We start from the raw sequence: 13,078 nt of genomic DNA, 5'->3' as shown, positions 1-13,078 counted from the left end.
AAGTTATGCTTGAAGACAGAATGGGAGAGGTAATGATTTAGAATGTGAGCATAATAGACACCAACTCAGTTACAAAAAAAATTATCCCTGTTTATTTGGACAACAAATCATCCTTACATAAATAATGTTCATGGTGTAAAGCATAACTGTAAATCTTAAGTTCTTCCTGTTGAGAAAGAGCTTTCTTGATGAAAACATTTGTCTGTGTTGACTAGCCTGGAGTAATGTTGTCAAAAGTCCACAGAAAAGTTGAAGTCAGTTCAGCAAGAATGTTGCAGATGAAGTGGAGAAAGCAACCAAGCAACTACGAGAATGCTAAGAGAAAAGCTCTCTTTGTCCTTGATATCAGAGTTTTTAATCATCTTCGGTCCTTGATCAACTACTTCAATTGGTTATCTTTCCTCATTCCCACTTTCTAAGTGGTCGTCACCCATTACTAAATGTAACAAGATCTGAACCCAAATTGTGGGATGAGTCAAAATTGACATTTAATTCAATCCCAACCAGAGATAGTTGATCTTAGGATTTACATTGTCTAATTTCTGAGAAAGGGGTTTATTTTCAATTTATCATTAATATTTCCTTTTATGGACATAAAAATTATATTTTACAAAATTAATGAAATTAATGGTTTTATAGTTTAGTGTGTTCCCAGGACATTTCTAGAGCCTCACAAAATGTCTCCGCATGGATTTAATGGAGACTTTACATAAATATTATTTCTCTTTGTATCTCTAAATGAAAAGAATAAACATACAGTATATGGAAAATGTTTCATCACCAAAGAAATTTTATCAATGGTGCTCACTTAACACAATTTAATATACATGACATAACGTAGCTAGTCTTTATATAAACACAGTTTTACACACCTGTGACCTTTCTGATCAGGTTCACATTCCACAGCTGCCTTACCCACTGGGTTAATAGTGGGCAAAGCAGACAAAAAGTCAGACAATGATAAATCTCTCCCTTTCTGTTATGTAGAACAATTACATAACAGGTTAAATAGCAATAACCACATACAGGAATTGAAGTTAACATGAATGTAATATAAAAGAAAGTATAGCGTAATTTGTTAATTAAATTAACCTGTCCTACGTTTCCGAAAGCATTCGTGTAGACCTCATTGACCTGCTTAGGCAATCCCGAATATTTTCGTGTTTACATCGGAACATTTTTGATACTAGATGTCGCTATGCGTCACAATTTTTATATTAAAACAAACTTTTAAAATATAATTTTTTTGTTTCTTTATTATTCAATATATTTATTTTGTTTGTGCAACATAAAAAATAATTTTTAACGATACAGTAAACATAATTATTATTTAAAAAAAAATTTTTTTAGGCTTAACATTGACGAAAATTCAACATGGCATCACAGGCAACAAATAAAAATTTCAACATCAAATAGGTTAATACATGAAATAGCTGTGATAGTGTGAAGGCACTTTGTGTTCTTTCTGTGATTTGCTACTTTCACTATGCTCTGGTTTGCTTGTCTCTCTCTACTGGTTTTGAATGGTTGTCTTGCATCCTTGGGATCACTGTGGTTTCCTGACCATGCCTCAGTTGGCATCTGCTGCTCCAGTGTTGGACCTGATTTGACCAGTGATAATCCTGGATCTCTCTTGAATTGTTTCCAGTGGTGTGTGTTCATTTGAAATAAATTTTTTACCCATGAAGACATTCCTGGTAAAGCTATTCCCTGTTGGTGATTTGACAGTGACTGTATTTCCCATTCTTCTAGTTATTTTGCTGAATCAAACTCACAACTCAATTTATTTTCTTTGCTCTGCTTCAAGAGAACAGTATCACCTGGTTTCAAATCACATTCCTTTACCCTATGCCATTTATTATAGTACTCCTTTTCTCTCATCTTTCTCCATTGTCTCTCTCTCTTATCTCTTCATCACCCCAATATCACTGCCAAAGTCAGGGAGTTTTGTTCTAATCTTACGATTGAACAATAATTCTGTTGAACTTATACCCATTGTAGAATGTGATGTCAAACAATACATTAATAATCATACAATTCTTCCCTCCAGTTACAGTTTCCTGCATGTGTGATTTTTAACATTTTCAGTAAACTACGATTTTGCCTTTCCACTTCCCATTTACTTGAGGGCACAGAAGAGCTGAATACCTAATTGTGATACTCTGTTGCTCTGCCCATCTTTCTAATTCCCTGCTAACAAATTGTGGGCCATTATCAGCAATGATTATGTGAGGAAAACTGTGTCTAGCAAATATTTCAATAAAGTGTCTCAAGATTGTATCTTCTTTTGTGCTGTAGATAATTGTCACTTTATAGAATATAATCAATAATTAACAGCAGATATTATTTTGTTGAAAAGAGACCTAGTATCCTATAGCCTATCCGTCATTACATTCATTTACAAAGGTGTTGGGTTTATGGCTTTTTGGACCAGCTAACAGCTGGGATATGATTAATTTATGAATTCTCAAAAGAGGATATAAATTAAATCTCCTCTTTTGAGAATTTGCTTTTTTACCTCTGAAGATCGACATTTTTCCAGAACTTGGTCCCTAATTTCCTCTTCAATTGAAGTAAACCAACAATACATTGTTTGCTGCCTCAATCNGTCCACAACCTGCACTTTCTCCTGTGATGACGCCATGACTGGACAATAATGCTCATAATATGACTTCTGCACCATTTTTCAGTACAAAAAAAATCTTCTCTATAAAACTTAAATGTCAATTTTCTATTGGCTATTAATATGCCTCAAACCCAAACTTATCCGACATTTTTCCAGAACTTGGTCCCTAATTTCCTCTTCAATTGAAGTAAACCAACAATACATTGTTTGCTGCCTCAATCTCATGATAAATTGATTAATCGTTTCATCTTCTTTCTGTGACAGACTTCAGAAATCATGGCATTCATATGTCTTGTTTGTCTTCAGTTTGAAATAGTTTGTCACAGTCTTTGTCTTTTGAAATGTGTCTTCACCCTCTTCCACTATGTTGGCATCTGGAATGGTGTAGAATATATCTTGCAAATCTAAGCCACCCAGATGTAACAAAGTTGCCTTTTTTTGATTTCTGTCCATGATATTTTTGTTTATTAGGTAAAATTCAACTGCTTGAAGCCACCTTTCCCATTGGGAAAAAACACTTCCTTGTTCACCACAAGGGTAACTGCATATTACTGTCAATAGTTCTAATTCAAGATTCTTTCTTCCCAACAGCTAAATATTCACAAATTTGTGAATATTTAGCTGTTGGGAAGAAAGAATCTTTGAATCCAATTGTAGTTTATCCAGCTCACTTAGCATGATTTAACCCCTTCCACCCATAACCCAAGATAACTCGGGCTGTGCGTGATGCTGCACAGTCCATATCCCAAGTTATCTCGGGCATAGACATTAAGGGCCTCAAAAAAAGAGCCTTGACTTATAACTTTTCCAAAGATGTATGAATCAGCATATATACATCGTTATCTATGATCTCTGCAAATTTCATAAATTATTTTAGCCGCAAAAATATTTTATGATAATTTTTTAATTAGGTAATTAACTGCTCTATTGTTTTTTATCAAATTAATTAAATTGTTCTAAACTTCTACTTGACCGATTTGACTTTGGTAAAATTTTTTAAAACTCTATTGGATGTTTTTTATGACACCAACAGTTTTTTTTTTGTTTTTTGTTCGGTAAAATTTTTTCCCATACCTTTTTTTCAGCCCCCTTGTAATGTAATAGCATAAAAATTGAAAATATTGTGTTATATTTGAACAGATGCGGTAAGTTAGCTCCCCTCCTGCTTTAAACCAATATTACCCTGAGGCGTACATGAGAACTACCCAGAAAAGTGGACACCAGCTGTTCTCAAGGTCAACCAGTTTGTAAAAAATGTAGACTGCAGTGTGAAATATCACGCCTTATTAAATGAAAGAATAACAATCCCTGCAGCTATATTTTTCAAATACACATACTCCTCACTTTACGACCTATCTGCTTAACAACCACTTGCACTTACAACCAATCGAGTTTCGACCTGCAATTCGGGAAATCCCCTTTCTCAGCTTGAGTGTTGATCAGTGGCAATTGGTGACATGCTCACTGAGCATAGTATAGGCTTGCTATGGACTTTTTTAGTCAGTTTGATGTAATTTAAACAATTGCGGGCCTTGCCAATGCACTTAATTTAAATGCTGAAGTGGAAGACATTGCTGAATTAGTGGATTATGCCGATGGAGAACTAACAAATGAAGATTTAATAGAGTTAGAAGCGATGCAGTATTTGGAAGAGGAAGAAGATGAAAGAACTGAAGAAGTGAAAAAGAAATTCACGATACATGGGTTAGCTGGTGTGTTCTCCAAAATTAATGCGGCTATGTTGGAACTTGAGGCTATGGATCCTAACACTGAACATTTTAAAATAAAGTTGAATGTGGAATGAGTGAACTTTTGAAGTGCTATAGAGAAATTTATCAAGAAAAAAGGAAGATTACAATGCAAACCACAGTTACGAGTTTCTTTTCAACTGTTACATCCAAGACCTCAACCCTTGAAGATACAACTTTTATTTCATCGTCGTCATCTCCTTTACCTGGGAAAAAAACCTCTACAGATAACCAAGTAAACAAGTGATAATATGTGCAGTGCATATGCATATCTTTTTATGAATAAATTTGAAGTTTGTTGCATAATTTTTATAATTTTACAACGATCCTATATTCCTGGAACAAGCTCCTCGCTTATTGACCAATTCGCTTAACGATGTAGTCGTAGGAACAGAACTCAGTCATAAAGTGAGGAGAACCTGTAAAAACATTTATTTTAAATTATTTATATATATTTTTATACTTTTCTGTAAAAACACTTTTTGGAGGGATTTTTATTTTGCAGGAATTATTTCCCGGCAATTTTTTTGGATGTCAGATTCGTGCTTGAGTGGAAATAATTATTTAATATAAAAAATCAATTTTTTATGGGTTTCTGAGCGGCATTCAAAGCGGAACAAATGTACGCAATGGGTTAATGTACACAGCATAGTGTAGCTAGCTTTGACCTTTCCAACCTGGTTCACATTCCACAGCTGCCTCACCTGCTGGGTTGATAGTGTTGCCAGTTGGGCAATGGTACAGATGCATTTATGGCAAATAACATAAATAATACATTCTGAAACTATTTGCAATATGATATAAATGCCCTGACTAGAGACTAAAGAAATAGATGATGAATTCTTTTATAAGTTATATAATGTGCTTCACAAATTGGCATTCATTATTTCATTAAATCACTCTTAAACCTTTACCAGGAAAATTGTTTATTAATTGAACATTTTTAGCTGTCTGAACAGCCATCTTCAGGATACAGCTGAATTTGGACATACCAGTCCACAACCTGCACTTTCTCCTGTGATGACGCCATGACTGGACAATAATGCTCATAATATGACTTCTGCACCATTTTTCAGTACAAAAAAAATCTTCTCTATAAAACTTAAATGTCAATTTTCTATTGGCTATTAATATGCCTCAAACCCAAACTTATCATAATGACCAAAAATGACTTTAAGGTGACTGTTTTTTTATTTCATTTTTATTGACTCCAATATGCATTTTGGATGAATTTATACATCCGAAATGCATATTGTTAAGAGTATTAAAGATGACCAGTATTAAAGATGTAACAAGTTCACATGAAAATTCATTCTTCTTGTTAGCATTGTCCTTTGCAAAATTCAATGATGCTGAAATAAAACTTTGTCCCTTCTTTTCATTTTCTTTTCCCATTGAAAATATGTTTTTTCATATTTAATGTGCTGCTTAACCTATGAAGAGTAATGCTTTTCATCTAAATTTATAGTAACATCACACAGCTTACATCTCAAAATACTATTGTTAGTCATAATTCTTTCATCTTTAAAACTATTTACTAACTCCTTCAGTTTTGACTTTGGTATCACCATATTCCTTCCTACCTTTGTGAACATTGGAACTGCCCTTATTATTTTACACCAGAAGAAGATATTTAAATATCAATATATCAAAAAAAAAAATTATTAATTAAAAATTTATTTTTGGATTTATAAATAGAAATATAAAAATAAATTTAAGGGCAAAAAGAGAAAAAAATCTATAAAAAATGTGAGGGAAAGAGGAATTAATATTTCCTCCAAATGATTGTAAACTTAATAAAGAAACAGTCTGTGATACTTTGAAACAGTCCCGTGTAAGTAATGAAAAGGGGTGCACTACAACTTCCCAACTTTACTTATAATATTTGAAAGTTGCTATTTCTAAATTTATTTAAATAATTTTAAAGATTTTTCTGGATCCTTTCATCATACAATTAAAACAGCTATTATTAGTTATTTATAATAAAAAAATAAAATACTATAATCATCATCATATAACATTAATATATTAATAATAAACTTACAAAAAATGAATTCCAAATTACTACTGTATTTTTCTGTTCTGTATACTTAGCCATTAAAATCAATGTTTCAGTAAAAATTTTAAGAAATTCATCCCATACAATTTCTTCCTTGTTATCCAGTCCTTGTCCAAGACAATTTATCAAAATAGAAAATATCTGAAGAAAAGAAATTTACATATTTACTAATTAATCTGTTATTTTATAATTATATGCAATTTTATTCAATAAATTTATTATTTTCATAATATTAATGTAATATAAAAATAGTGAGTATAATATTATTGGCATATTGATTAGTTTAAGATAAAATCAAAATTATATTTAGTATTTATAAAATTATTCATAAACAAAAGTGAAAACAAGAAACAAGTTACAGAACAACAGTAGTTAGTCTTCTATGAAGGCATTTCAAAAAGTAACAGTAAATTAAATATTTTGAGATATATAATTCAATTACAGATGAAAATGATATTTATTTTTTCTACATAATCATTCTTCTCTTCAACACACTTCTCTACTGTTGCACAACTTCTTTATTCCATTAAAAAAAATGTTTTTGGATGTACATTCAGCCAGGAATACACTGCTTCTTTCACTTTGTCATCCTTTCCAAATCATCATCCTCTAAAAATGTTCTTCAGGGGTCCAAACACATAATAGTCAGAGAGAGTAAGATCAAGAAGTCTTCTTGTTTGCCATCTACTGTGCCATAAAGGCTGTAGAAGTCTAAACACAATTCATCTTGTGCGCATCAGTCAACATTCTAAGCACCCACCATACAAACAACTCATGATACTTGAAAACCTCCATGTTCTCAAGTATCATAAGTTGTAATAGTAAGCATAAATCCTATACTGACATTCAATTTCTTGGCCAGAACTTCTAAAGAAATGCACCTGTAGCATTCTTCTATGAATTTCACAAGGTTTCACACTCTCCGACTACAAAAGTCTCATGACTGTTCACTGCTCCTCTGCAGTGCAAATAGCTAAGGGCCCTGCCAGTTTTGTAAATGCTTCCCTTTCATGATCAGCAGAAACCTTGTTAGTTTGACATCAATTTTCATAATATAGGATATGTCAAAATTATGTTAANTTGTACTGTATTTATTGCATACATTGCCATTCAGATTTTTTTGAATCTTGTCTGTAGGATTTGAATTATTTTATTCTCTTTCAAACTTTTAATTCATTTGATTTGTATCCTTGAATACACAAAAAAGGAATTCCTTAAATTATTTATACATTCATTTTCCTAGGGTTCTGCAATAAAAATCAATAAAAACAGTTATTTCACTGAACTTAGAGAATTTATACACGTGCTTTAATAAACATTATATAACAAACTTATATAATGTTTATTTATGAACGTTCTAAATTTAATAAATTTTAAAATTGTTTATAAAAATCGGCTTCTAATATTTAATAAGTCTTTAAATTGAGTATTTCATTAATAACTTATTAGAAATTTTAATTAATTTTTTGGACGTTTCCAAATATTTACTCATAAAACTTTTAATTATAAAATAGCATTATTTGGATTAATATTTTTAAAAAAATGAATATAAAGTTGTTTCAAGATGATTCACTTTTAGTTATCTTATGCAATTAACTATACTTTAATAATAATTAATTGAAGAGTTTTATATGAACAGTTTGTAATTAATAATTGATTATAGAAATTTATATAAGAAAGTCATTATAAAACATTAATAAACTTGAAACAAATGTTTGCTATATTTGAGTAAAATGCAAACGACTAGTTGAGAAACTATATAAAATAAATACAGTAGGGCCTCATGGTACGCAAGTTGGTTGCATATGGCGGATCACTATTGAATATGTAATAGGCCATAAGCAATACGTTCTAAGACGTCTGCGTAGACCAAATTCGCATAAAATAGCCAACCCCATTATTTATAAAGTATTTCTTATACTAATATACTTATCAGCACTTTTTGTACAGTTTAAATAAGGCTAATAAACACTATACTAAATAGCCTTATACCATAAATCATAAAATTTTCGGATGCAGACTTTTTCTTTTCTCACTAAATCTAAAATTTTTACTTTTTCCTTTAAAGTAGACACTTTACAGCTTTTCTTTGGTTTATCGGAGCTACCAGCATCACTATCCTCGCGTTTTACAGCCATGTTTGCAAAGTAATTAGCATAACTAAAACAAAAAGGGTCGCTGATATCACACGAACACGACGTGTTACAAGCAAGAACTCGGGACAAAGACTGGTGCAAGTTGCAGTGTTTAGTGCCAAACAAAGAAATAAGTGGTTGTAACGTATTTTCAGAACGAGAATGAGTGTGATTTAGTGGGATACTGCGAGACTTCATGCATCTTAAAATGGTGCAGACTTAGCAGCAATTAAGAATCTTTGTTTTACGCATTTCCATTCGTCTGTAGGGTAAACCTGAAACCGCGTATAGCGGTATTATACCGTATAAAATTTAATTATAATTTTTTTAAACATTCATTTATATTACTTATAATTTCGTATAAAAGTATATTACTTATTGCATAAACAAAAATGTTAATTAAATAATTTCAATATTTTTAATAAGTTAATATTCACCTAGTATAATGATTAGCAGAATCTCAACGTTGCTGTTATATCATCTGGGATAAACTAGTTTGAACACTCACTCTATTCTAGATGGATTAATTTACGAAGTTCTATTTAATCTAGAAAGTGGTAATGTTTAATTTTTAATATAACAAACGCGAATTACTAGAAATAAATTTAATGTAAATTTTATCGAATATAATCTCGTTTGTGTAAAGATAAAGGAGTATATTTCGTGAATAGAACGATAAATATCACTGCTTTCAGACATTGTTGGACATTTTATATAAAAGTATCTTTATTTTTTAAGAGCTTACCACAGACAAAATCCATAATATTCATTTTATAGATTTTGTCTTAACTTCTACAATACGCATTTAAAGGAGCACAGAATCCTTCTTTAGGACATTAAAATCCTCAATATTTATATAATGGATTTCGTTTTATTATCCTTTAATATTTATATTAATAAATGAAAACTCTTTGTAATAAATCTATATGATCCCTATTATTCGTTAGGATTAGAGTTAGTCGTAGTTGAACAAGATGTTGATATTTATAGTCAATCCGTCCTATTCTAAAAGATAATATAGGATAAAATTGAAGAATGGTATCTTATAAGCCTATTTTTTCCGTTTCTTCAAAATTTTACATGTAGACAACAATCATTTATTATTATTATTTTATTAATGATGATTACAAGACATTTATAACGATACAAGTAACGACCTTATCTTTAATGACGATGAAGTTACTTCAATAAGATGAGGATAAGATTCATTATAAATTGATCTTAGACATCAGTAAATTTAAAGAAAACACAAGCGAGTTTCAAAATACTAATAAAAGATATTAAAATTTTAAAAAGTATTTAATTTAATGAAAAAATTTTCTCTAAAACATTTCAAATTACGTGTAGAATATCAAATTACGCATTATCTCAAATTACTTTCAGAAGAATGTTTTAAATGGCGTTAAAAAATCTAAAACATTATCTTTTCAATAAAGAAACAAGAAGCACAAATAGTAATAAAAAATATTTAAAACATCTTCTCCTTTATTCATGTTAATGTGTTTACTTCATTTGCTACTTTTAATTATGGCGAAAAAATAATATTTTAAGTTATTTTTTCTTTATTTTCATCGTATTTTTTCACCTTGTCTTTGTTATCTTCGGTTTTGAAATTTTTTCTTTATTTTATTAATAAAACTCGGAATTATTTTTATATTTCCACCGTCACTTTTTATGTTTATATAACTGTTTTGAATTAAATCATCTTGCGAATCCTCGAACATCATTGTATATTTTACAGTAACTATTACGTTCTTTCTATTCTCTTATCTTTATATGAAGCAAGATAGCTTGAAATATCCTTAAATTTTATTTGAGTTTAACTAATATTTTTCTTTTTATTACTATCTTTTTTTATGATCATTTTACGTCTTCTTATTCCAACAATGGAGTATTGTAGAATTATCTGATTCAAATCTGATCAATTGCTTACTGTTTGATCTAGGATTTCAGTAGGCAACTAGAATACAGCTTTAAATCGAATTTCTTTATCAATGTCGAAGAAAATTAATGTTTATCTAATATTTATATCTTAGAATTTATAACTTTGAAGTATCGGGGAGAAAGTACTAAAGTGCTTTGTTACATTTGTATAGATCTAGATTTTTAAATTCAAATAACATTCTATTTTCTATTTTTTCTAATTTTTTATATCATTTATAAGCTTTCTCTAATCTAAAATACGATACAAATATTCTTTATCGTAAAGTATTGATAGTATCTTTATTTCCATTTAATAGTTTTGATTCATTATGGAATTATTTAGTAATTTAATTCAGTCATCAAGTTTATAATTTTTATTTATTATTAATGATTCCAAAGCGTATTCGAAGACTTTTGTAGGATTTACGAAATAAGGCAACTTACATTAAGGCATCTGCCAAAGGGGTGTCTTCAGGGAGGACTTTCTATGGGAAACTGGTCTTTATTTAGGTATTAGACACATAAAGAAAATCCAGAAAACTTGGTAAATCTCGACCAACTACTACTGTTTTATTTCACAAGATCACTGGTGAGCTACCAAAAATAGTTTTATAGAAATTCGGCTTGAACGATGCAGATTCTACGAGAATTTCTGCAAAATTTCTATGTTTTTCTTGCAATATCTTTACAGTAAAACTTCAATTATCTAAATTAATTGGGATTTTGGACCATTGAAATATGCAGACCATCTGGCTAATTGCATTTTTGCTTAAAATAGCCTTTTTTTTCTATCCAAAAACACCATTATGTACATTTTAATATAATTCCATACAAATAAAATATTATGTGTGAAGATGTACCTACAAATGAATATGCAGTTATCCCTTGATTAACATGGTTAGTTAATCCCTCAATTCTATAGCATATATCAAAATCATGTTAATCAAATATGGTATCTACATTAAGTAAAAACAGCTGTTAAAGTTGTTAATTAAAACTTCTAATGTACAGTGGAACCTCAGTATAAGATCTTAATCCGTTCCTGATGTTTGGACTTATACCAAACAGGACATATACCAAACCAACCTTTCCCATAAGAAGTAATGTAAAAATGATTAATCCATTCTCATGTAAAAAAAATGGCTGGCTTTAAACACCTTGCTTTCCTGGCTAGTTCCTGCTTGATTTTTCATGAGATCAGCATGTATCTTTTTAGCTTTCTCACAAATAATTGCTTCTAATACGCTGTCGCCAGCACACTGTTTTTCAGTTATCCAAAGCAAAAGCAATTTCTCAACATGATCTAATGTCTTAACACGTTAACTGCTTGTTGTAATATGATACTTTCCGTCAGGGGGGCCAAAAAATGAAAATTTGATATCTAATAATTGATTATAACGTAAATAAAAGGGTCGATGTACAACAGTCAGAAGAGCGACGATAAGAAAAGTATATATAAACAAAGACCGGGGAGTCGTATGACCTTGAACCTGACACTGCTTTCTCCCAGGCAATAAATTTTACAACCCCACTGTAATTAGACGTCCTTCCCTACTTAAAAGTATTTACATCTGTGTGTTAAAGTATTTCACACTTTGTTTCGACTGCAAATGATGTTTTTTTTCTGTAAATATATATTAAAACGCACTTATATACTTTAATTTTTTTTTATAATATTATTTACTTTATATGCGATAAAAGAGGATAATTAAACTAATTTTCGATATTTTAAATTATTTACTATTAAAATAAACCACTATCAGATATAAAATAGAGTTTTATTTCTGGAATATCAAATATGGAAGTGTTGCATGGGAACATTACTGTAATAAGCAAAGACTCTCATATGAACAAGATTCTCCTAGGCAACTTTTCCACCCAAACCAGCATAGGTTTAGGAAAAACAGAAGTATGGGGACAGCCCTCTGCCAACTTATGGGGATCATTAAAGAAGCCAAACAGAAAGACATGCATATGATAGCTGTTTCTATAGATTTCAAGGGAGCATTCGACTATGCATGGTGGCCTGCAATATCAGACTCCCTCAATAACAATAATTTCCCCAAGAACATCACTACTTTATTCAGGAGTTTTTTACAAGACAGAACAGCGTGTATTAAAACAAGCACAACTACACTCACAAAGGTAATAAGTAGAGGCTGCCCCCAGGGGTCTTGCTCTGGGCCCCTCTTGTGGCTGTTGGTCTATGATGGCCTCTTGAGGTTACAGGATAGTCAACCTTCCAATCAAGCAACTCCTGATGCTGACATAGTTGGCTTTGCTGATGACACGCTGATTACAATGAAGCACAGGAACCAAGAGGTGCTGCAAGTTAACATGAATAATCTATTAAAGTCTGTCAATAGATGGGCCGAAAACAACAAGCTTAAAATCAATATTGAAAAATGTAACTCAATAGTCTTTCCTAGAAAAAGACCCCTAGACAAGCATCCAGCTATCAAAATCAATGGCCAAAAGATCCAGACAAGTACCGAAATAAAATATCTTGGGATCCTGATAGATAACACTCTCACTTGGAATCCTCATATTCAGAACATCAAGAAAAAATGTATTAAACTTGCCCATT

The 13,078-nt window shown here is 30.8% G+C and overlaps 1 protein-coding gene across 1 annotated transcript in view; it reads right to left on the bottom strand.

The window, feature by feature from the left end:
* LOC111634141 (small subunit processome component 20 homolog) overlaps positions 1 to 13,078 on the bottom strand; it is a 114,862-nt gene that overhangs the window by 56,797 nt on the left and 44,987 nt on the right. Inside the window, exon 9 of the mRNA XM_023378849.1 lies at positions 6,419 to 6,574. Coding sequence (XP_023234617.1) covers positions 6,419 to 6,574 — 156 coding nt within the window. The remainder of the gene's footprint in view (positions 1 to 6,418; positions 6,575 to 13,078) is intronic.

Source organism: Centruroides sculpturatus, unplaced genomic scaffold (genome assembly GCF_000671375.1).
Source record: "Centruroides sculpturatus isolate CEXI.00-Female unplaced genomic scaffold, Cexi_2.0 scaffold649, whole genome shotgun sequence".
NCBI lineage: Eukaryota > Metazoa > Arthropoda > Arachnida > Scorpiones > Buthidae > Centruroides > Centruroides sculpturatus.
Note: the sequence above shows the minus strand (reverse complement) of the source record. Positions and strands in the feature narration are given on the sequence as shown.